At 43.6% G+C, this 26438-nt stretch overlaps 1 protein-coding gene across 4 annotated transcripts in view; it reads right to left on the bottom strand.

Moving 5' to 3' along the window:
- The window catches only part of THADA (THADA armadillo repeat containing), a 327908-nt gene that overhangs the window by 49951 nt on the left and 251519 nt on the right, over window positions 1-26438 (bottom strand). For all 4 annotated transcript variants that reach the window (XM_012172732.5, XM_042246242.2, XM_012172738.5 and 1 more), the window contains 4 exons: window positions 5500-5879; window positions 4630-4748; window positions 4156-4228; window positions 2040-2193 (listed from right to left, as the gene is read on the bottom strand). In XM_012172732.5, the coding sequence (XP_012028122.3) occupies window positions 2040-2193; window positions 4156-4228; window positions 4630-4748; window positions 5500-5879 (726 nt within the window). The remainder of the gene's footprint in view (window positions 1-2039; window positions 2194-4155; window positions 4229-4629; window positions 4749-5499; window positions 5880-26438) is intronic.

The following is a 26438-nucleotide window of genomic DNA, read 5'->3' as shown; positions in this document are numbered from 1 at the left end:
GGTCTGTCCTTCCCTCGTCCCCGTGCACTTTTATGTCTTTTGCTTCTCAGTTCTGTACCCATTTTTCATGTTATTACAGGCCATCAGCTACCACGGACCTCCTTCCTCATTGCCGGTAATGCTCTAACCAGCTCCAGCAATTCATGATGAACTAATGGCTTTTGCCCAGGACTCAATTTCACTCAGGAATTCTACATTGTTCCATATACAGTTTCCTGATATGAACTTGGGTTAGAACAGCCAAAGTCACCCGGAAAATGTGCTGCAAAATGATATTATCCTCCCTGGAGAGTGTCACCGAAGTATATAAACCTTGGAGCTTATTCTTCTGGGTCCAATGATTAAACAAAAATGGTAGCAGCTCCCCTTTTAAGGTCCCCTGTGGGTGTGAAAAAAAATGCCTAAAAGTCAGAAGAAAAATTTAAGAAGATACCAAAGACAACTGTTCCTCAGAGAGATCCAGGGACATGAGACACTTGATTAGTCTGAGCTTCGATAACACTTAAAATTTGAAACTCACCATCTGAAAAAGCAATTCTCTCTTTTATTCTGAAAATCTTTTCTCCACAACCATCCTGAAAGCTCCCTGGATGCAGGGACCATGATTTATTCTCCAGGGTTGGGCATGGGGGAGGAGTACCAAAACAGAATTCCAGTAACAGATGGAAGAGAATCCCAGTGTCGTTAATGTGAGTGTAAGATGGCAGGAGAGGGGCAGGGTCAGCACTGAGACTTGGCTCTGGGTCTTGAGTTTTCCTTTTATGAAACCCTATGTTTAAAACCAAACAAAATGGTTGAATCCCTTCCTTGTTCACCTGAAACTGTCACAACATTGTCTCTTAATCAGCTATACCCCGATACAAAATAAAAAGTTAAAAAAAAAAAGAAAAAACAAAACACTACAATCTGAAAAAATATCTTTAAGTGAAAACAAAAACCCCTAAGCTTTTTCAATTCCTCTGGATTTCCTAAAGCTTGGTTTTCTCAACCTCCATTGATATGACGCTCTTTCCTAATTATTACTCTTGAATGATAGGGGGTAACAGCGAGGAAAGAGACACGAATGTGGACAATATAGTTGGAACTGTACATCCGTCTGATTTCAAAATATCTCTACCATTCTTTCCCAAAGATGCCTTAAACCTTTTTATTTTATTTTTTGGCCATGCTGTGCAGCATGCAGAAACTTCTATCACTGGGAACAGAACCCGTGGCCCCTGTAGTGGAAGCATGGAGTCTTAACCACTGGACCGCCAGGGATTCCAAAGATGCTTTAAACTTAAAACTACTTCCAGTGAAATGAACTAGCAGTCTTTCCAGTCACTTAAGCCAGAAGCCTGGAAGTCATCCTTGACTGTTCCCTTTATAGTAACCTCAACACCAAGTCCTGCTGAGTCTACTTCCTAAGTACCTTCAAGCCTGGCCTTTTCTCTTCCTCAAGGCTACTCTTCACTCTGACCCATTCATTTCTCATCAGGATCACTGCAACAGGCTTCCTGAGAAAGGTGAGAGTTAGGCTGTCTTGAAACACAAAGAGAAGTCAGTCAAGCAGCAGTTTGTTTAGAGAAATGTTCCCCGTTGACGACGTGTGGGGCCTGGGGACCAGTGAGGAAGGAGAGGCAGCCAGGGCATGGAATAGGAAGGGCCTTCTGAGCCAGGCTAAAGAGTATTTAGGTTTCATCCTGAAGGCAATGGGCACCCACTCAAAGGCTTCAGGCAGTGGAAGGAAATGCTCAGATCTGTATTTCAGAAAGACCACAGAGGGCTTTTGGAAGCATAAGGAGAATGGCTTGGGGGACAAGATTAAAAGAAAAGAGGCCAGTTAGGAAGCTGTTGGTGAAAAGTAATTAGAGTAGGAACGGAGAGGATGGGAATATGGTTCAAAGATATAAAGGTATGGTGCATGCTGTCATCTTTCATCTTTCATCCTCCCTTCTTTTGTAACCTAGAGCATCTATCACATTTTTTTTAGTGCATTTGGTACAATGGACGCTCCATCCCTCCCCAACCCCCGCCAGACAGCAGCTCAGTGCACTTACCGAGAATGGGTTGGGGGTTGGTGAGGAAAAATGGTGCAGTGCTGGCAAGAACTTCAGCAGCAGCCAGCCTGGACTCTGTGGGGAGATGATCTCCACAGGAAGAGACAACCAACTGAACCCACTGCTGCAGGTTGGGGGCCACCAAGTCTCTGGTCTGAAAGTACAAAGTGTACATACGCTAATTCAGAAAAGGCAACATGAGCAGACGCGGAATTAGGGATGAGGACATAGTGTACACCACACTGGATCTGCAAGTTAGCTCTCAGCGCAGGAGAAAGGAAGAAAGGTTTATTAGCTGCTCTTCCATTCCAACTAGAGAAAAAAAACAACTCCAGGGAAGGAAATGTGATCCTTCAGTAATATGGAGTTGCTGTTTTGAGAGGACAAGTTCCAGGAGTCTTTCTGGATGCAAATCAGGTTACTAGAACACTGATGTATTTGATAGCTTTGGTAAAGACAAAACTTGTGGGGGAAGACTGTGGCAGTCAATATCTGTTGTCCCCCAAACCAGATTCTCTATCTTTAGTAACAGAACCCCAGATTTTTGCCTGGGCATGTGAGACGGGGGAGACTGGTGGGCTGCTGTCTATGGGGTCACACAGAGCCGGACACGACTGAAGTGACTTAGCAGTATGTGGGTAGTCAGCTGAAGACTACATTTCCCAGGCTCCCTTGTGTTGGGCATAACAGGTGTTTAAGTTCTGACTAACAGGATGCCATTAAAAGTGGTATCTGTGCAATTGTAGGTCATATTTAAGGAAGCAGGTGTGAACCTCACATCCTGGGTTTCTCCTTCCTGCTAGCTGAACGAAGACAAGGTGATAGGAGCTGCTGCAACTCTCTGGGACCTTAGAATGGAAGCTGCGCTAAGGACAGCAGAACAACAAGGCAGAAGGGCCTGGGGGGGTCAATACTGTCTAGTCACTCTCTGTTTTGATTTGCTTCTTTCTGGTTTCAGCCACTGTGTTTACATTTTTTCCCCTCTGTTACATTTAAAGCAGCATCCTAACCAACATTATTGTTTAAACAAAACCCTATTGCTATTTCTTTATAGTAACAGCTATATCCAGATATACATACCATACAATTCACCCTTTTAAATACACAGTTCAATGATTTTTAGTACATTCACAGATATGTGTGCACCACCACCACCAGAGTCAATAAGAGAAGCCCTGTATCCTTTAGTTATCATCCCCATCCTGTCAGCTTCCCCTACCCCCACCCCTAAGCCATTAGTCTATTTTCTGTCTTCATGGGTTTGTCTGTTCTGGACATTTCAAATAAACTGAATCATACAGATGGCCAACAGGCACATGAAAAGATGCTCAATATCACTATTAGAGAAATGCAAATTGAAACTACAACAAGGTATCACCTCACACCAATTAGAATGGCTATCATTAAAAAGGCTACAAATATTAAATGCTGAAGGGGGTGCGGAGGAAAGGGAACCCTCTTATACTGTTGGTGGGAATGTAAATTGGTAAGGCCACTATGCAGAACAATATGGAGGTTCCTTAAAAAACTAAAAATAGAGCTGCCACTGATACTACAATTCCACTCCTAGACATATATCAGAAGGAAATTCTAACTCAAAAAGATACATGCACCCCAGTGTGCATAGCAGCACTATTTACATGAGGCAGGACATGGAAGCAACTTAAGTATCTATCAACTTTATCCATGATAAAGATGTGGTGTATATACACAATGGAATATTACTCAGCCCAGAAAAAGAAAACTAATGCCATCTGTAGCATCATGGATGGACTTAGAGATTATTATGTTAATGAAGTCAGACAGAGAAAGACAAATATCATATGATATCACTTATACATGAAATCTTAACAAATAACATGAATGGATCACAGAGCCACCCTCATGGACGCTAATCAAATGTGCCCAGAACAAAAGAAGAGAGACGCTACACACGGTGCTCACAGAATTGTTCTCAGGTTGTAACCGGAGTGAAAAGTCAACATGAACAATGTTCTTGTAGAAGCTATACACTGTGCCACAGATTCTGCCTGTGGGATGATTTACTTTTACTGACACCTTCCAGGGAAATCAGAGAACAGAAATCTAGACCCTATGACAGGGGAATCAAGCTTACCTCGTCACACGTCTGCATGTGGTGGGCAATCACTTTGGAGGTGAGTCTCAGAGCTTCACTTTGAATTTCAGACCTAGAAAGGTGAGCCAGAAGACACACCAAACAAAAAATCACCCTGAAATTAATATAGTACTGTAAGACAATTACACTTCAATAAATATACAGTTATGGAAATAAGTAAAATCAATTATTATATATATATGGTTTTTGCAGTCAGTTTGTACTCCATGTGGCTGTGAAGACTGACAGTCTCTACCTCGTGGCTACACAAATGCTTCTGGAAGCAATTACCTTTTGGTAATTAACGGGAAACTCTGACATCATTCTATTGCTTGGGCTGAGAACATAGCCTGAGACTTAGAAAGAAATACAAGACCTGAGTCCTTAGGCCAGGGCTGCGCTCAAGTTCATTACATAAATAACTGACAGGACCACGTGTTGTACCGAGTTCGCACAGGGAGCACTGGGGCAAACCTTTCATGGGAAGCAATATCCATCGTCCAGATCAGGAACTCCTTTGGGCTGAGATGGACACGGTGCTCTGTCTGAGGGAGCCACTCACTGGGGTCCAGGCAATGGAGAATTTTCAGTATCTATGTGAGCCAGACCCAGGGAAAACAAACAAACACACAAACACCTCAGGAAAAAGTCTTCAGAATCTAAATAAAATAATCACTTGTATGGATAAAGAAGTCTAGCTTTCAGAAAACTCCCACTGTCTTCTTTTTTCCCGTTAACAGCTTTGAGAGAACAAGACAGTTGGGAGCTGCGGCATACTGAGATCAGAGGCTAGATGCCATATTCCTAGGTCAGTGTCCTTTCCTTAAAAAAAATTTTTTTTTAAAATTTCTGACCACACCACTAGGCATATGCAATCTTAGCTCCCGGCCAGGGATCGAACCCACACCCCCTGCATGGAAGCATGCAGTCTTGACCACTGGACCACCAGGGAACTCCCAGTGCCCTCTCCTTCTGATTGTGCTTTCAGGTCACCATCTGCCCCTAAAGCGCCATGTCAGCAGAGACTCACCCGTTAGCACATTCTACAGCCAACTTTCAACGCTCTGTCTCCTTGGGCACTGAGTGGCTTACTCTCTCAATCTCTGTCTTTGGTTAATCTCTGTTGGCAATACCATTATCATCAAACACTTTTCTTAGTGCCCTTTAAGGCACGAAGCCACGCCAAGCATTGTGCAAAGAGAGTCCTTGCCCTTTGGATGCTGAATCTCCTTCCTATCCTGGAGATGCCACACCCAGTCCCACCTCATGACTTTCCTACTCGAGTGGGGCTCGCCAAAGAGTGTGGGGAGAGGAAAGTGTACCCATCAGTACACAAGACTTTACCTTGCAGAGGCATTCTGGGTGATTTTCCTTCAGCACCAATGTCAAGAATGTCCCTCCCATATTCCACAGTAAGGGCGGCAGTCCCTTCTCCCCCAGAGCAGAGGCTGCTGTTGAGAACCTCTCCAGCAGGGCTTCCAGCGTGAGCAGGCGCACTTCAGGGAAGGAAGACTCCAACAGCTGAGAGAAGGAGATGGGAACATCCCTGTTCTGCTCTCCAGCCTGGGCTGCTACTGCCCACACTGCAGCAATGGCCAGTTTGGTGAGGCTCTGGAGATACTGGGGCAGGCCTGGCACTGTGTAGGTATAGGGGAACCCTGTTATCAGCTCTGATCCTGAGATGATCCTTCCGATTTCCTCCCAGAAGCCAAGATGCTCCAGAACTAAAAAAACAGAAAGGCAAATTAAAAGAGATGATCACTTTATTCAGGGGTCCACAAAGGACAAGGGAGAATATGCAAGGCTCTGGATACCCTGGGCAGAACTACCAGACCTCCTTCCTGAGTAGATTTCATATAAACCATGTATGAAGTGACGAGGCCACTACGATTCAGAATTCTGGCCCTGAAGTACTTTCTATTCAGGTAAAATAATTCCTTCCGCGCCACCCCAGGGTCACAGAAGGCATTTGTATCAGAAAATGCATTCCTGGTACCTTTCCCTAACATCCAATACATACAAACTCCGTGACCTCTTGTATCACCAAGTCTCAAAGCTGAGCAGGATAAAAGGACGTCTAGTCCAAGCTCCCTGCAGGGGCTAGATCCCCTCAACAGCACCTTTTCTCAGAGGCTCTTGGTGGAACCCAACAGGGACTTGGAGCTCACGAGACAGACTGTTTCACTGTTTAGTAGATCTAACTGTCACAAAGTTCTTTTTGGAGTTTCCACTGAGTGGCCTAATTCTGCATTATCAGGCCCCCAGAGAGCCCTTTAGGCATCTGACTAGTTCTTGTATCCCGTCTGTGTTCTCCACATGAAACAGTCCTTCTGCCTTCAACTAGTTTCCAGATGACGGGGTCCACCCTCGCTCACTATTCTGAGCCCCCTTCCTTTGGACATGCCTCACCCCCTCTTCAGGCAGGGCCCCAGAGAAGGGAACGCGGCTCCCTCGTGGTCTGAGCAGTGGGACTGCTACTTTCCCTGTTCTGACATGAGGTTGCTGCAGTTGTATGACACCGGTGACTCATGTGGAGCATGAAGTCAACTGAAACTGCAGGCTTTTCTTTTTCACATGGTCTGCTGACGGTGATGAGTCACTCAGATCAAGACTTCTTTTCTTTGTTTGTTTGCTTTAAACCCAAATAGATACCTGTTAAATTTTATCTCCCTGTTAAATTTTGTAACTTGCCTTTTAGATCACCGAAATCTTTTTGTAGCCTCAGTTCTGATCGCAAATACTTATTATCTGCTTGCTGTGTGCTGGGTGCTAAGTGAAATAAGAACACTGCCTTTATAGAGTTTAGTTTAGTATTTAGTTGGAGAAAGAGAAATGAATGACTAGGTGATTCCAATCTAGTAGTGGAAGTCTTAAAGAGGAAGAAAGAGGAAAATGCATTGGAACCACCAAAGGTTCAAAGGCATAACATGGAATGGACCATGTGGGGAATGATAGGCAATTTGATCTCAGCACAGAATTCAAGGTGGGGAACACAGTGACTAGAGAAGCAATGCGGTCAGGATGCAGAGAACCTCCTAGGCCACGTGAAGGAACCTACACACTCTTCTGCAGCCAAGGGGATGCCACTGAGGGGTTATTTTAAGCAACAAGATCAAGTGAGCATGTTCACTGAACTGTTTTTATTGCTGAGAGGGCAATATTAGAAGCAAAGAGACAAGCCGAACAACTGCTGCAGTCATGGAGGAGAGAAAGGATGAAGTAAGGAAGAGAAAGGGAGAAGATGTATTTTACCTGCTGCCAAAAAGCTTCAAAACTGATGGGAAGATAAAACAACTACTAAAATGGCAAAATGCTTGGTGCCCTAAAATCACTAGGGAAGGGCTGGTAACTGTTGAGTATTAATGTGCCAGGCACTATAAAATATCACATACCCATCTTTTAATGAGTGAACAATAATTACATTTAGAATTGGTGGCTCAGATGGTCAAGAATCTGCCTGGAATGTGGGAGACCCAGGTTCAACTGTGGGTCGGGAAGATCCCCTGGAGAAGGAAATGGCAGAGGAGCCTGATGGGCTATAGTCTGTGGGGTCACAAAGAGCTGGACACAACTGAATCTTTGTCTTCTTAGAGTTGACACTCGTTGAGTATTAGTCTAAGCACTTTAATAAGTACTAACTCATTTAATGAAATAGGCACTATTATGATTCCTCGGTATTTTACAGGAAACAGAGGTCAAGTTACTTGCCTACGGTCACACAGGAAATAGTAGGTAAAGGAAATACAAAAGCCATAAGAATGACCAAAAGGAACGCAATGTACACTTACTTTCTATTAGAAGAAGTAAAAAAAAAAAAAAAGGCGATGGGGAGCTTTCAGGAGGGAACACAATTTAAGATGGGCACTGAGGCTGCCCAGAGGTGCCTGCCTGGAAGAGGAAAGGGCAGTTGCTGTGGGGGGAGAGCTGGGAGAGAATAGATAAAGAGAGGCAGGCAGATGCTTCACTGAATTAACCTGTCAACAGAGGAGCAGCGGGGGGAGGTTCCGTCAGAGTGACAAGCTAGGATACTATCAGATGACATTCATGTAGGTGTTTTCTCCAAACCGCTGGTTAGAAATACTCTTGTTCTGCAGAAAGACCCAAAGAAGGGTCCTAAAGCAGAGTTTCTCAAACTTGAGTGAACATCAGAACCACCTGGAGGGCTTGTTAAACCACAAAGCACTGCTTGGGCCTCACCCCCAAAGTTTCTGATCCAGGATGGTTGGGGCGGGTACCAGGAATCTGCATTTCCAACGAGTTCCCAGGTGATGCTGCTGCTGATGCCAGGTACTTCGAAAACCACTGTCTTCAGGTGATGGCTCTTAACCAGAAGTTATTAAAACCACACATACCCCGATCCCATCTTTGTAGGCTCTGATTCGGACGGCCCCAATCCCATCTTTGTAGACTCCAAATTCGGTTGGTTTGAAATTAGCCAACAGGTAATTCCGCTCTGTCCCCCAGCAGAGAACCACACTCCTAAGCTATGACTTTCATAGGGGTTCACAGGGTTTGGGGGGCGGTGGGTAGATATGGGCTGCAGTTCCAAAGAGCACAGCTGATTCCAGCCCAGTACTTCACCATAGTGAAGAACTAGAAAATTCACCGCCCGCATTTTTTGTTATCGATAAAAATATCAAAGGAGGGGAAATCCCCAAGAATTCAAAAGAATGAAAAAGCTCTAGAAAGGTCCCTCATAGGCAGGCTTTCAACACTGGCTCATCATATACATGTTCGATTCCAGCTCCTAGTCCACCAGACTCCTTTGTCCATGGAATTCTCCAGGCAAGAATACTGGAGCAGATTGCTATGTCCTCCTCCAGGGCATCTTCCCGACCCAGGGGATGGAACGGGTGTCTCATGCATTTCCTGCATTGGCAGGCGGATTCTTTACCACATTCCTGCTGCACCTGGGAAGCCTCTAGGGTGCAGTAGGAAATTAGAAAGACCAGGCTTGGCTCTCCTGGAGCTCCCCTTTAAATAGGAACACCCTCTCCGCCTGTGTCAGAATGAGGGGGCCTCTGGGTGGAACAGGAGGCTGGGATTAGAAATACAAGCAGCAATGTTGCTTTCCTCTCTAGAGCTGTGGTTTCTCAGCCTGGGAAGTATATTAAATTTATCTGGAGAGCTTTAGAAAAACACTTATGTCGGGGACACTTGACTCCATCTCTAGGGCGAGCCTGGTTTCAAGGTGACCCAAGTGATGCCACTGTGCAGCTGGGGTCACAGTTACTGCTTCGTGGACATTGAAAACCTCAGGTTAGTACTTTGATGGCACTTAGTTCTTCAGTCTGAGGTCTGACAACCCTCTTTTCTAGAAGACAAATTTTCTACTTGCAATTTCAATTTTGCTGGTTTTGGGGTACCTCTTTTCTATCTTTCTTGGAAAGCCAAGTGTTTCAGTGGAAGAGTTAAGTGCCTCCTCTTTAATGGCCCCATCTGATTTTTCATTAATTAGATGATTTTTGTAAACTCTTGTTAATTGGAGTTTTTTCCAGCCCTGCTCATTTGGAATAGCTGGATTTTCCCAACAGTGTAGTCATTTTAGTTGCCCAAGTATGTGTGACTGATTCTACACATCCAATATGATTTCTGTTTTGAAAAGAACTTTTTTTTTTTCTTCTTCAGACCAAGTATATTTCTAACCTTCACAGGAATGGCTGAATGGCTGGATTCACTTGGAAAGACAATCCTTCCTGCTGTGCTATGTCCTGGTTCAATGGAGAAATAATTCCCAAGGTTGGAATTCAAGAACCAATCAAAAATCAAAACAATGTGACAAGCTGGTATAAGTTGCCAACATTTTATTTGGTAAAGAAAGGGTGTTTAAAAACCTACTAGCTGTCATTATTCCATGAAAAAAAAAAGGCCATCTGAACAACAAAAAAGTCATAGACTTCCAAGGTCATTATAAAGGACACTTCTTGAGAGAAATGTGGTTTTAAGAAATATTTGCTTAGTTGTCATTCCGCTGTAGTTTTATGGTGAAAATATCACCAGGGAGCAGCATTAGGGAACTGTAGCCTTGGAGAAGGTGATGAAGTTTCCTGAGGTTGATCCATCTGGAGAGCAAGCCCAACCTGAACAGAGGTTTCCTAGAGAGGAACGGAGGGCCTCTGCTGATCCCTCAGGGTGGCAAGCAGAGTGTCCATGAGAAGAAGCACAGTGCTCCATTCACACAATTCCCTCTGGGAGTCTCAGATGTGCTATTTTAGCAGTTTTGGTTCTTTGGGAAATTGTAGATTTCAGTGTTATGTCTGAAACTTGATTGCTAAATTAACTGGATTTCAAAGCTGCCATTCCCTAACCAACCAAGGTAGGGCGCTGACATCAATCCGGGCTGTGAATAGAGGATTTAAAAGCAGCACTACCTAGAGAGGAACTAGAACCAGAGATCAAATTGCCAGCATCCACTGGATCATAGAAAAAGCAAGGGAATTCAAAACACCATTTACTTCTGCTTCACTGACTATACTAAAGCCTTTGACTGGTGGATCACAACAAACTGCAGAAGATTTTTCAAGAGATGAGAATACCAGACTGCCTTACCTATTTCCTGAGAAACCTGTGTACAGGACAAGAAGCAACAGTTAGAACCAGACATGGAACAACCAACTGGTTCAAAATTGGGAAAGGAGTACTTCAAGGCCAAATATCGTCACCCCACTTATTGAACTTGTATGAAGAGTGAGTGAAGTGAAGTGAAAGTTTCTCAGTCGTATTCGACTCTTTGGGACCCCATAGACTATACAGTCCATGGAATTCTTCAGGCCAGAACACTGGAGTGGGTAGCCTTTCCCTTCCCTAGGGGATCTTCCCAACCCAGGTCTCCCCCATTGCAGGTGAATTCTTTACCAGCTGAGCCACAAGGGAAGCCCAAGAATACTGGAGTGGGTCACCTATCCCTTCTCCAGTGGATCCTCCCAACCCAGAAATCAAACCAAGATTGCACTGCAGGCAGATTCTTTACCAACTGAGCTATCAGGGACATCACATGAAATGCTAGGCTGGATGTCTCACAAGCTGGAATAAAGACTGCCACGAGAAATATCAACAACTTCAGATATGCAGACGACACCACTCCAATGGCATAAAGTGAAGAGGAACTAAAGAGCCTCTTGATGAAGGTGAAAGAGGAGAGTGAAAAAGCTGCCTTAAAGCTTAACATTCAAAAAACAAAGATCATGGCATCTGGTCCCATCACTTCATGGCAAATAGGTGGGGAAACAGTGGAAACAGTGACAGATTTTATTTTCTTGGGCTCCAAAATCACTGCAGATGGTGACTGCAGCCACGAAATTAAAAGACTCCTTGGAAGAAAAGCTATGACAAATCTAGACAGTGTATGAAAAAGCAGAGACATCACTTTGCTGACAAAGGTCTATCTAGTCAAAGCTATGGTTTTTCCAGTAGTCATGTATGGATGTGAGAGTTGGACCATAAAGAAGGCTGAATGCCGTAGAATTGGAGAAGGAAATGGCAACCCATCTCAGTGTTCTTGCCTGGAGAATCCCAGGGACAGGGGAGCCTGGTGGGCTGCCGTCTATGGGGTCGCATAGAGTCAGACATGACTGAAGTGACTTAGAAAAAAAAAAAAAAAAAAAAAAAAATTGTGGTGTTGGAGAAGACTCTTGAGAGTTCCTTGGACAGCAAGGAGATCAAACTAGTCAATCCTCAAAGAAATCAAACTTTGAATATTCACTGGAAGGACTGGTGCTGAAGCTTACGCTCCAATACTTTGGCCACCTGATGCAAAGAGCTGACTCACTGGAAAAGACCCTGATGCTGGGAAAGACAGAGAGCAAGAGAAGGGGATGACAGAGGATGAGATGGCTTGAGAGCATCACTGACTCAATGGACCCGGGTTTGAGCAAACTCAGGGAGATAGGGTAGGACAGGGAAGCCTGGTGTGCGGCAGTTCATGTGGCACAAAGAATGAGCACAACTCAGTGACTGAACAACGATCTAGAGCAAGGCCAGCATCCTATTTCCCAAATCCTGGTTTATTATTTAGGGAAGTCTATCTCCTCCCTTAGAGGAGTAGCACAGCCTGAAAGGGCAGGCCTGCTGGTCATTTATTCCTGATTTTCTGAGCTACTGGTACAGGTTTGTTTAAAAAAAAAAAAAAATCACCATAATCTGAAAAGATTCATGATAATCTAAACAGCTTTAATAAGAACATTCTGAAAAACAATGTGGGTGATATCATTACCACATAATTATGGACACAGTGGAGTTTCACCTAAGAGCATTTAATTTAGGTAAATTTAACTCTTAAGTACTCAGCAAACAGAGAGAAAGAGAGAGATTGAAAAATAACAATTAAACGAGAGGGCAGTTTCATCTGACATTCCAGTCACTGAGCACATCCCCAGAAGGGTGGTGGTGCTGTTACCTCAGACCACGGAGTCTCAAACTTTGGGGCACTCACCTCCAGAGCTCCTGATTAGTAGGTCTGGGACAGCCCATCCCTCCCACCCCCCAATCACAATCTAACAAATTCTGGGCGATGCTGCTGCTACTGCTGATGATGCAGGGACCACACTTTAAGAACTGCTACCTCAGACCACCTGAGATCATCCGTGCTTCTCACAGCATAAACATCTTGCTATGCCGAACGTGTATAATTCCAGTGTTTAATGGTATTTGTTTTTGTACACCATGGCCGCCAATCATATGCCAACCCCTTCATCTAGTGCTTAACCTAAGAGTTCCTGAATATTATGCAGTTCCTGGCCTTCACTGTTACTGTCCCAAACTAAGATAGCCTCGTTGCTTTGTGCTGAGCTGGCTGAAAGCAAAAGGGCCGGAGGGAGTAAGGGTAAGGGTCCAAAGTGACAGTTTTCTTGGCCTCAGCTGAGATGGTTATAGGAGAAGCTAAAGCCCCAGTAATCACAGCAAAGTTCTACTAATAAGCAGCAGTCAGAATCCATAGAGGGGGAAGTCAGTAAGCGCACTGGGGATACCACATAAATGACAATGATATTGATTGTGCCGCTATGCTGGTCACTTGCCACTGAGCCGCAGAAGGTTCTTCACTCTGCCTGACCTTTCACATGCGGTTCCCTCTGCCTTGAATGAATGAATGAATGAATTTCTCTTTCATATACTGTAACAGTTCTGAATGCTCTGATACCATTCAGTCAAAAAGAGTTTGTAGAAATTTTCCCTATTCCCCCTGCCCCCAGAATCTCCACCCTCCTTAAAGAAGTAAAGAGTGAGGAAATACGAAGCAGATTTTACTTATAAGGCATCGTGAGATGGGCAGCTTTTTCTGTTTCAAAGAACTGTAGCTCTGGTCAGAGAGATCTCTAATCAGATCCAACAGAAGTTCTTATCTGGAACAGTTGATAAACAGGTTCTAAAAATAATCACAGATGATAACTTGTACACTCTGTGAATGTTAATGTCCTGTTACGAAACTTCTCAGTTAAAAAAAAAAAATTCTATTTGGAGAGAAAAGGAAACCATAGGAACTACAACAACAGTTCAACAACAAAAAATCAACTGATTTAATAAATCTTGGCTGCTTCTTATCAAAGGGAAATTCCATTCTTCTATTTAATCCTTTGCCGCTCCCAGTAAACAGCAATTCTGACCTGAGGGGCCCTTCCACTTACAGACATGGAGAATGACCTGGTGGAAGGGTTTGGGGACTAACTTTGTCTAGAGAAACAGTACTAGTTGCTTCTTTCTTGCCTACTTTTGTTTCCAGGTCTCCGAACCCCTCATGCCTGACGTGCATTAAGTGCGGCCCCTGACACAAAGTATTTCCTTACTCTGTACTTCTCGCTCCTTACTTCTTTAAGAAGGACTGGATGGCATCGCTGACTTGATGGACATGAGTGTGAGCGAGCTCCGAGAGTTGGTGAAGGGCGTGGAAGCTTGGTGTGCTGCAGTCCACGGGGTTAGACACAACTGGGTGACTGGACTGACTCACACACACCCCTTTGAAAACATTCCCCACTTCCCTTGCCCCAGCATATTCTAGAAGCATATTTTAAGAATTCCTTATCTGCTGTTGAGGAAGGAGGATGTGCTTCTGAGAATACTATTTGAAGACTCTCAGTCAACCCACAAAAGAAGAAGAGTCCCTGTGGTTTGGGAGACAGGGATCCATAAGAGCTCTGAAGGAATTTGGGTCAGCTAAAAATGAGCTCATCAGGCACTGGGTGGGACCAGCAGTTTTCACTTCTTGTCTCCACCCACCATCCCATCCCTGGCTCTGCCAAACACTGGGAGGAAGTCAGGAAATACTTGCGGATAAACACACGACAACCCAAAGGCACAAACATAAAATTACCTCTAAGCCTACACTGCTTTGGGTTCTTTGTCAGCGAACTGCTCCTAAGGACAAGATTGGGAAATCAGAAACTTCCTTATCACACCTTCAGTGAGTTCAGTCGCTCCATCGTGTCCAACTCTTTGCAACCCCATGGACTGCAGCACCCCCATTTAATTTAACCTTTTCCCCCACAAAGGACCTCAGGGTTCTCTTCCAGTCTTAGGCAATGAGGTATAGTGCCAAACCAACTTAAGAGGCTTGGTAGCTGTCTGAGAAGATTCCCTTAAATAACTGGGGCTTACCTCTGTTGTCTCACCTGTAATGAAAGACTAGGCCCATGAGTCAGTCCCTTGCCAGCACTACAGTTTACCATTCTGGGAGAAACAGACTCTAAGACTGAAGAGGTTCCTGGCACCAATGGGTTACATCAGCTCCTCTGGGAATGATGCTGCAAGGTACAGTTGACAGCTGGCAAATCCAACAATCTGGCTGGACTGGGAATTCAATTTAAGGTGAAGTGTGGCAATTGAATAAGGTAAAGGGAGCAACTATGTAAATTCTGCCGGACAGGCAATAGAGGTGAGTCTGGGAGTAAGCGTACTTGGCCATGGGACCAGCAGAGGCTCTGTCTTCTATTACGGATGAGATGACCATTCATTTCTTTGTTCCTGCCATTAATTTTACTTCCTCACAGCTCTTTTTCTTCCAGCGTTGGACTCTTCCTTTTCATGGAGTTCTAACAATTTTTTTTCATGAGACCGTCACTTCAATCCTCTGAGGCTATTATCCCTACTTTACAACTGAGGAACTAAGAGGTTTCAAAACAAAGTGATGAAAGGATTTCTGCTTTAGCCCATGAAAGTCTACAGAAATTGCCCTTTGCCATAAACAACTAGAAGAGTAGACAAATGTATGTATGACATTATTGTTTTTAAGCATCAGACATGAGTAGTATATTTCCCTGAAAGAAGGAAACAAACAAGGTACACCTTACAGTTGCCCTGGACTACTACCTAGAGACAACCCCAGCCCAGAGAGGGGAACCCAGAGCCCAGAGATCCTGCTGAGCCAAAACAGCTGGATATTCATATGAAAAAATAAAAAAAGAGAACTTCGACCTTAGCTCATGACATATACGAAAATTAGCTCAAAGTGGATCATGGATCTAAATGTAAAACCTTACATATCAAAATTTAAAAGAAAACCTGAGAGAACATTGCTGTGACCTTGGAGAGGCAAAACCTTTTTGACTAGGGCACGAAAAGCATAAAACACAGAGAAAACATGGAGAAATCTGACTTAATTTAATCAAAATTAAAGAGTCGTTTTTCAAAAAACATTGTCAAGTAAAAAGACAAGCAACAGAAAGAAGGTCTTTAACAAATATTTATCGATATAAAGTACTTATATTCAGAACAAGAACCAACTCAATAACAAGAAAAACACAAGTAAAAAAAAGACACATATGAGACATTTGAATAGAGACTTTACCAAAAAAGATATATGCATGGCAAGTACAGCACATGAAAAGATGCTCAGTATAACTGGTCCTTGTTGTTGTTTAGCCACTAAGTCATGTTCTACTCTTTGTGACTTGACTACTCGGTGTAAGCCTGCCAGGCTCCGCTGTCCATGGGATTTCCCAGGCAAGAATACTGGAGGGGTTGCCATTTCCTTTTCCAGGAGATCATCCTGACACAAGGATCAAACTCATGTCTCCTGCACTGGCAGATGGGTTCTGCACATCAGGGAAGCCCAACTGGTCATTAGGGAAATGCAAATTAAAATCATAATGAGACACCATTATACATCTACCAGATGGCTAAAATTAACAAGAGGGACAATACCAAGTCTAGACGAGAATACAGAACAACTGGACCTCTCTCATATGTTGCTGGTGGGAATGCAAAGCGGTAAACAGTTTGGCAGTTTCTTATTACTTAAACAATCCTTATTACATAATATAGTAATCCCTTTCCCAGGTTTTACTTAAGAGGGATAAAAACATATGGCCACACAAATACTTCTATGCTCAGAGCTGCTTTTTTCTCTGGCTGGGCTGGGTCTTGCTTGCTGCGTGTCAGTTTTCTCTAGTTGCGGTGAGCAGAGGCTACTTTTTTGGCAGTGCTCAGCCTTGAATAGTTACAGCACATGGGCTCAGCAGTTGTGCACACAGCAGTGCTTAGGTAAATATCCAAAAGAACTGAGAGCATCAGTTCAGTTCAGTTCAGTTCAGTCACTGAGTTGTGTTCGACTCTTTGCGACCCCATGAACTCCAGCCAGGTCTCCCTGTCCATCACCAACTCCCAGAGTTTACCCAAACTCATGTCCATTGAGTCGGTGATGCCATCCAACCCTCTCATCCTCTGTAGTCCCCTTCTCCTCCTGCCCTCAATCTTTCCCAGCATCAGGGTCTTTTCAAATGAGTCAGCTCTTCGCATCAGGTGGCCAAAGTACTAGAGTTTCAGCCTCAACATCAGTTCTACTAATGAACACCCAGGACTGGTCGGATCTCCTTGCAGTCCAAGGGACTCTCAAGAGTCTTCTCCAACACCGCAATTCAAAAGCATCAATTCTTCGGTGCTCAGCCCTCTTTATAGTCCAACTCTCACATCCATACATGACTACTGGAAAAACCGTAGCCTTGACTAGACGAACTTTACTTTGTTGACAAAGTAATGTCTCTGCTTTTTATGCTATCTAGGTTGGTCATAACTTTTCTTCCAAGGAGTAAGCATCTTTTAATTTCATGGCTGCAATCACCATCTGCAGTGATTTTGGAGCCCCTCCAAACATAAAGTCAGCCATTGTTTCCCCATCTATTTGCCATGAATTGATGGGACTGGATGCCATGATCTTCGTTTTCTGAATGTTGAACTTTAAGCCAACTTTCTCACTCTCTTCTTTCACTTTCATCAAGAGGTTCTTTAGTTCTTCTTCACTTTCTGCCACAAGGGTGGTGTCATCTGCATATCTGAGGTTATTGATATTTCTCCAGGGAATCTTGATTCTAGCTTGTGCTTCATCCAGCCCAGCGTTTCTCATGATGTACTCTGCATATAAGTTAAATAGGCAGGGTGACAATCTACAGCCTTGACATACTCCTTTTCCTATTTGGAACCAGTCTGTTGTTCCATGTCCAGTTCTAACTGTTGCTTCCTGACCTGCATATAGGTTTCTCAAGAGGCAGGTCAGGTAGTGTGGTATTCCCTTCTCTTTCAGAATTTCCCACAGTTTATTGTGATCCACACAGTCAAAGGCTTTGGCATAGTCAATGAAGCAGAAATAGATCATTTTCTGGAATTCTCTTGTTCTTTTCAATGACCCAGTGGATGTTGGCAATTTGATCTCTGGTTCCTCTGCCTTTTCTAAAACCAGCTTGAACATCTGGAAGTTCATGGTTCACATACTGCTGAAGCCTGGCTTGGAGAATTTTGAGCATTACTTTACTAGCATGTGAGATGAGTGCAATTGTGCAGTAGTTCGAGCATTCTTTGGCATTGCCTTTCTTTGGGATTGGAATTTATATTCCAGTCCTGTGGCCACTGCTGAGTTTTCCAAATTTGCTGGCATATTGAGTGCAGCACTTTCACAGTGTCATCTTTCAGGATTTGAAATAGCTCAAGTGGAATTTCATCACCTCTACTAACTTTGTTCGTAGTGATGCTTCCTAAGGCCCACTTGACTTCACATTCCAGGATGTGATTATCTGGGTCGTGAAGATCTTTTTTGTACAGTTCTTCTGTGTATTCTTGCCACCTCTTCTTAATATCTTCTGCTTCTGTTAGGTCCCTACCATTTCTATCCTTTATTGAGCCCATCTTTGCATGAAATGTTCCTCGGTATCTCTAATTTTCTTGAAGAGATTTCTAGTCCTTCCCATTCTATTTCTTTGCACTGATTGCCTAGGAAGGCTTTCTTATCTCTCCTTGCTAGTCTTTGGAACTCTGCATTCAAATGGGTATATCTTTCCTTTTCTCCTTTGGTTTTTGCTTCTCTTCTTCACACAGCTATTTGTAAGGCCTCCTCAGACAGCCATTTTGCTTTTTTGCATTTCTGAGAGCAAATGTACCTACAAAAACTTGTCCACGAATCTTCACAGCAGCCTTATTCATAACAGCCAAAAAGTGTAAACAGTCGAAAAGTCCATCAACTGATGAAACAAAACACGGTATATCTAACAACAGAATATTGTTCAGTCATAAAAAAAAAGATTCATGCTACAACATGGGTGAACCTTGAAAACTTTAAGTGAAAGAATCCAGACACAAAAGTTGGATTATGTTGCTTGATTCCACTTACATGAAATACCTAGGATAAATCTGCAAAAACATCTTGCTTAACTAATTTAACTGACACGGTAACTGGACTTCCCTGGTGGCTCAGATGGTAAAGAATCTGCTTGCAATGCAGAAGACCTGAGTTCAGTCCCTGGGTTGGGAAGATCCCCTGGAGAAGGTAATGGCTACCTACTCCAGTATTCTTGCCTGGGAAATCCCATGGACAAAGGAGCCTAGCAGGCTACAGTCCATGCGGTCGCAATCTAGTTTCTGATTATCCATGAGGAGGTGGGCTAGAGTGGGGCAAGACAGAAACACAGAGAAAACTGAAATCACAGATGTTCTGAGACCCCAGTTGCCCACTGGAACAGTATTTTACTTCTGGGGTGAAGATGTGAGCACTAAGGTTTCATAACATGGTTCTGTTATGATTCAGACACTTGGCCCAACTCTCAATACTACTGACCTTGGTCACAGAAACGGGCAGTAGGCCAGGATACAGGAAAGCTTGACTTTGTCACTAACCAGCTACGTATGTGACCTTGGGCAAGTCATCAGTCCACCTACTGATGATCTCTAAAGATTCTAAGAATTGTGGGCCAGCATACTCAGCACCAGGCTTGAAATTAACAAAGGGTCAACACATGAAACTAGCAATCTCCTAACACATCCTGTGTTACTGAGACTTCAGAAAGGTAGCTAGGAATCATCTGCTCATTTGAGGAGCTCACTGTTCCCTGGGAAAGAGACTTTTGGCAAAAGTAACCGTTCAGATGACAGTCCCAGTGTTTTGGAGAAAAGCAGCTAATTTACTGACAACAAAGCCTTTTTTTTTTTGAAATTTCTTAGCTGCAGATCCACAAAGTCCCCAGAAGACTAAAAATATGTTCTCAATTCCCTTTTATCTCCCACCCAGAGCTGAGAGAATAGCACCAACTGTGTCATATTAAACACAGATGCATCCAACACCGATGAAAGTGCATGACCTCGAGAACAGATAAGAGTTGTTTTCAATTTGTTCAGACGGGATTGGTTAGATTTAACCTAATTAGACCAAACAATCAAAGCAGGTGTTTGTAAGTTGCCAATGTTTTTATTCTCTATAATTGTTTGGCTATATTTCCCAGGAACTTAGGTAAAGGAAGTTAATAATGTTGTAAAAAGCACTGACCTTATATATATATATATATATATATATATATATATTCCTGTCACACATACACTATTCATCTTCAAGGCAGTACGAATACAAGGCACTGCTTAGAATATTCCTCACAGATTTTTACCATTTAAACACCATCAACATCTAAGCTGGCTTTTGGGAGAGCTTATATTACTGAACTTCATAAAAAATGAGAGTCTGTCTTCTAATCGCCTTATGGTGGTGGTGGTTTAGTCGCTAAGTCGTGTCCGACTCTTGAGATCCCATGGACTGTAGCCTGTCAGGCTCCTCTGTCCATGGGATTCTCCAGGCAAGAATACAGGAGTGGGTTGCCATTGCCTTCCCCAGGGGATCTTTCCCGACCCAGGAATTGAACCTGGGTGTCCTGCATTGCAGGCAGATGATTTATGAACTGAGCTATGAGGGAAGCCCTTCTAATCTTATACTGATCTACAAAGCACACTAACTTGGCATTCAGGCTATTTAGGGATCCTGACTTCACATGCACTGGTCATGTTTATGGCATTTAGAAGAGAAATAATAACAATAATACAAGTTACATTCCAGTTAAAACAAAATGTTTATCGCACTTGGCAGATTGATGAGATCTGAACTATAAATGCCAAGTAACAAAATACCATAAAATGCGTTCACTAGCAGCCTGGTACTGGGCAGTCTTTCGTGCAGTGGCCATAGGTCCACTTTCAAAGGGAAAAAGGGCAGGTGGCTTCCCAGGAGTGTCAAGATTTCTCTTTCTAGTAACTAGTCCTGGGTACGCTCTTGTATTACTCCACACACCCTGTCTCCTTAAAAGCATTTGATTTGGAAGCTACTGGAAAAGGGATCCCTCTCTGAGGCCTGGGGGTTCTGCAGGAGGGGCAGACTCCTGGGAAGCTGAATCAACAGAAGCTCTAAAGCACCTCTTCCTGAGACAGGGAGTGGTTTTCCTGACTCAGGCTTGAGTGTGCTGTGGGGCCAGGAAGGGGTGTGGCTGGAGAGCTCAGGCGTGCTCCTTCTATACCAGTGACATTGGGCGGTTCTCTCTGTACCTCAGTTTCCTCGAGTCTAAAATGAAGGGTCAGGCTTCCCTGATGGCTCAGTGGTAAAGAAATCTGCCTGCCAATGCAGGGGACACAGGTTCGATCCCTGATCTGGGAAGATCTCACATCCTGTGGAACAACTAAGCTTGTGTGCCAGGAGTACAACGAAGCTGTGCTCAGGGTACTGAGCCAGTGCTCCAGAGCCTGGGAACAACTCCTGAGCCTGAGTGCTGCCACTACTGAAGCCCGTGCACCCCCGAGTCCGTGCTCTGCAACAAGAGGAGCTGCTGCAATGAGAAGCCCTCATACTGGAACTAGAGATAGACTCCACTGGCCGCAACTAGAGAAAAGACTGCACAGCCAGAAGTAAATGAATAAATATTTTTTAAAAATAATAAAAATTAAAATAATATAAAATGAAGGACCACTAGCACCTCTAATTAATGCACACAAAATGCTTGGCAGTGTTTGGCATGGAGTTAAGTGCTCAATACAGGTTGGCCATAATTATTATGATCCCTGTAAGGGAGATGATACTGCAAATAATGTTTCCTGAAAATAAGAAGATAATGGGAATCCTGTATACATTTCAGGGGTAGGAAAACAGCCTTGTAAGATCACTTACATGATGTGGGCAAGATGGACAAAACCTCCTCACACCTAAAATATTTTTTGAAAACTGTTATGATATCATTTCTTTATTTCTTTGGGATTAACTGATCCTCTTCAAGATTCATATTTTAATATGTGACACATATGAGTAATTACAGAAGAAATACCAGGTTATATAAAATTAGTAAAATGCAGACTATGGACTATTAGTAAAATGGACTATTAGTAAAATGAAGGAAAGGAAAAGCCCACACATAAACCCACCAAGAGAACTTAAACTGAGAGTCAGTGCAAATAGGTAAGATATTTGTTTAAACACTTGGTAAAAGAAAATGTTCAATTCAGTAGCTGTGAAAAACATAAATTTAAGGGGTGTGGGCATAAGAGAGAAATAGAAAATCCACCTCTCAGAATAAAGGGGGTAAATATTTAGTCAACTCTCAGATAGTATTTCAGTAAATAGATATTTCAATGGAAAATTTCCAACCTGAGAGCAAATAATTGAAGATGGGTTTAAAATGAGAATGAAAGCTCTCCATTTCCCTGTCCCTGCCCAGGCCTGTAACCCAGCCTCTGAGTTCTTGCAGCAGTTTGGCTCTTTCTTCCTTATCCCTCCAACTCCAACTGGAGACTATAATTTTCTTTCTAGCAGGAAACTGATATATACTAATGATGACAGCTGGATTCAGAAGAGGAAAAAGAATACAGGGGACAGAGAGTCCTTGTGGGTTTAAATCACTTTAAAACTCAAAACAAAACCCCCAGATTTGGAATTTTTAAAACCTAGTTAATGGCTAAGGAAACCTCAAATGATTGGGAAGTACTAAGATAAAAGTTTGAATTACACAAAACACATCATTATCTTAAGCTGTTCTAATCATCTTCTCTGCCTTTCCCCTTCACTGGTTTTCTCATTGTTTATGCCCCCAGTCCTTCAATGTAGTTCTAAGACATTTCAGAGGTAGAAATAGCCTTCCAAGGTCACTTACAGAATAGTGTTTGAGAGGAGATGGGCAGATCCTCCTCCATCCAAAAAAGTTTCCCAGAAACTGGTGTTGCTTCATTTCTTTTGGAATAATGAACATCCTTTAAGATTCATATCTACAAATAGTTACTGTTGAAATACACGTATACCCACACACATAAGAGTAAAACAGAATTACGTTATGTAAAATTAGTAAAGTGGAAAATAAGAGGAAGAAATTCCCTTAAATTGCACTATTTTTAGCATAGTGTTGCCATTAATTCTAGTCCTCCACTTCCGATCCCCTTTCTCCCAAACCCTCAATAATGCCTACCACAATGCCCCGACACTCCATGAAAGCATTTTCAGTTACATTCTTTTTCCATGACAAAGGCACTTGGCTCCATAACGAATCTAAATATCCTATAAGGATGTGGGCACAGAAAACATCACTTTATCTTAAAAACCATGTGACCTTATTCTCTGTCTTATATCCTCCAATAATCTCCTCTGTCTACAGGGTCAAATTCAAGCTCCTTAGGCTTCCCTGGAAGCGCCAGGGGTAAAGAACCTGCCTGCCAATGCAGAGATGCAAGAGACACAGCTTTGATCCCTGGGTCGGGAAAACCCCTGGAGGAGGGCATGTCAACCAACTCCAAGAAGAATCCCATGGACAGAGGAGCCTGTTGGGCTACAGTCCACAGGGTCACAAAGAGACACGACTGAAGCGACTTGGCACGCATGCAGACTTTGGCCCATGAAGCTCTCCTTGACTGAGATCCTGCCTTCCAGTCTCACTTCTAGTCACATCTTCCTGTCCTTGAACCCAACACTTCAGTCACACTGTCCTAGTTCTTTGACAGCTAGCTCTTTGCTGTGAGCCTCTGTGGCTTCAGACATGCTCCTTCCTCTGTCTCTGCTGCTACTGCTGCTAAGTCGCTTCAGTCGTATCCGACTCTTCGCGATCCCATGGACTGCAGCCTACCATGCTCTTCTGTCCATGGGATTTTCCAGGCAAGAGTACTGGAGTGGGGTGCCATCGCCTTCTCCGCCTCTGTCTCTAATACCCACCTATACTTTGACCACCTGGTGAATTTCTACATATCCTCAGAACTCTGCTCCTCCTCTATGAGCCACCTACTCCTCTATGGAGGCTTTTCTGTTCTACTAAGTAGAAATGACCTTTCATTCTTTAGTGCCTCACATGTATCCCATATACACTTCATTTATAGCATCTCAGTCCCTTTTTGGGCCTATTTACAAACCTCAAATATACCACGTGCCTCTCCAGATGTAGTTGCTTGTCTGATGTTAGCATGTCATGTCTGATAAATGAAAAAATCAATGAACAACAAGATGGCCATTCTCTGGATCAGTAAGAGAGGCAGCTCAGTTCAGTCGCTCAGTCGTGTCCAACTCTTTGCGACCCCATGAGTCGCAGCACGTCAGGCCTCCCTGTCTATCACCAACTTCCGGAGTTCACCCAGACTCATGTCCATCGAGTCACTGATGCCATCCAGCCATCTCATCCTCTGTTGTCCCCTTCTCCTCCTGCCCCCAATCCCTCCCAGCATCAGGGTCTTTTCCAATGAGTCAACTCTTCTCATGAGGTGGCCAAAGTACTGGAGTTTCAGCTCTAGCATCATTCCTTCCAAAGAAATCTCCTTCAGAATGGACTGGTTGGATTTCCTTGCAGTCCAAGGGACTCTCAAGAGTCTTCTCCAACACCACAGTTCAAACGCATCAATTCTTCGGCGCTTAGCCTTCTTCATAGTCCAACTCTCACATCCATACACGACCACTGGAAAAACCATAGCCTTGACTAGACGGACCTTAGTCGGCAAAGTAATGTCTCTGCTTTTCAATATGCTATCTAGGTTGGTTATAACTTTTCTTCCAAGGAGTAAGCGTCTTTTAATTTCATGGCTACAGTCACCATCTGTAGTGATTTTGGAGCCCAAAAACATAGAGTCTGACACTGTTTCCCCATCTATTTCCCATGAAGTGATGGGACCGGATGCCATGATCTTCGTTTTCTGAATGTTGAGCTTTAAGCCAACTTTTTCACTCTCCTCTTTCACTTTCATCAAGAGGCTTTTGAGTTCCTTTTCACTTTCTGCCATAAGGGTGGTGTCATCTGCATATCTGAGGTTATTGATATTTCTCCCGGCAATCTTGATTCCAGCTTGTGTTTCTTCCAGTCCAGCGTTTCTCATGATGTACTCTGCATAGAAGTTAAATAAGCAGGGTGACAATATACAGCCTTGACGTACTCCTTTTCCTATTTGGAACCAGTCTGTTGTTCCATGTCCAGTTCTAACTGTTGCTTCCTGACCTGCATACAGATTTCTCAAGAGGTAAGTCAGGTGGTCTGGTATTCCCATCTCTTTCAGAATTTTCTGCAATTTATTGTGATCCACACAGTCAAAGGCTTTGGCATAGTCAATAAAGCAGAAAGAGAGGCAGGAGCACCCCTAATCCAGTGGATTCCAAAGTGGATTCCTGACATTCTATGCCAGGTATGCTTCAGTGTTTTCCTAGGAAAGCAGGCATTTCTTCTTTCTTGAAAATGTTTAAGAACATGAGGAGAACTGTAAATGTGAGGAATTGATCATAACTCTTTCAGGCTGCAGGGAATTGGATTAGCTACATGGTTTCCAGCCAGTGATAATGGTAATGATGATAGTAATATTAACGGTAGCTAATATTTATTGAGTGCTTATTCTCTGCCATGCAAAGGAAATTCTAAGATATAGACTCTATTACATCCCCATTTACAACTGGGAAAAAAGTGTCTCAAGGAGGTTAAATGACTTGCCTAAGGTCTTTACCTAGTTTTTAATTAGTGACTTTCCATAGCTGTTATGTTTGTGAGTAGATGGCATCCCACTCCAGCACTCTTGCCTGGGAAGTCCCATGGACGGAGGAGCCTGGTGGGCCACAGTCCGTGGGGTCGCTGGGAGTCAGACACGACTGAGTGACTTCACTTTCATGCATTGGAGAAGGAGATGGCAACCCACTCCAGTGTTCTTGCCTGAAGAATCCCAGGGATGGGGGAGCCTGGTGGGCTGCCATCTATGGGGTCGCATAGAGTTGGACACGACTGAAGCGACTTAGCCGCAGCAAGGTCACAAAAGCTAAGAAATGGCAGACCTGGGATTCAAACCTAGGGATCAAGCTTTACGGCCCTTGGGGTACACTCCCTACTCTGAGTTTTGTGAGCTCTGGATGTAGACAGATGTATATTTACAAACATATGCGTATGATATAAACATTTGATTTGAATTTGGAAAATGAATTTACATCTGACTGATGAATGAGTTTAAATAAGATTTGTACCCTTTTCTCTTTTTTTCATTTATTTTTGGCTGCGCTGGGTCTTTGTTGTTGAGCGAGGGCTTTCTCTTGCTGTGGTGAACAGGGGCTTCTTTCCAGCCACGGTGTGCAGGCTTCTCACTGCGCTGGCTTCCCTCGCTGCAGAGCATGGGCTCTAGAGTGCGCAGGCTTCAGTGGCTGTGACCCGGGGGCTCAGGAGTTGCAGCTCTTGGTCTTAGCTGACCTGCAGCATGTGCGGTCTACCCAGACCAGGGACTGAACCCTTGTCTCCTGCACTGGCTGCCAGATTTTTACTCAATGGACCACCAGGGAAGTCCTAAGATTTGTATCTTGATGACAACTGTTACTATTATAAAAACTGAAAAATTTTGATTTCAATTAATCAGTTAGTAACAAATACATTTGGGGACTACCCTGGTGGTCCAGTGGTTAAGAATCCAGATTGCAGTGTAGGGGATGTGGATTCAATTCCTGGTTGGGGAAACTAAGGTCTCACATGCCACGGAGAACTAAGCCCTTTGGCCACAACTAGACAGTCTTTGCCGACTAAGGTCCGTCTAGTCAAGGCTATGGTTTTTCCTGTGGTCATGTATGGATGTGAGAG

This window comes from Ovis aries, chromosome 3 (assembly GCF_016772045.2).
Source record: "Ovis aries strain OAR_USU_Benz2616 breed Rambouillet chromosome 3, ARS-UI_Ramb_v3.0, whole genome shotgun sequence".
In the NCBI taxonomy this organism is placed as follows: domain Eukaryota; kingdom Metazoa; phylum Chordata; class Mammalia; order Artiodactyla; family Bovidae; genus Ovis; species Ovis aries.
The sequence above is the reverse complement of the archived record's forward strand: the minus strand, read 5'-3'. Positions and strand labels throughout refer to the sequence as shown.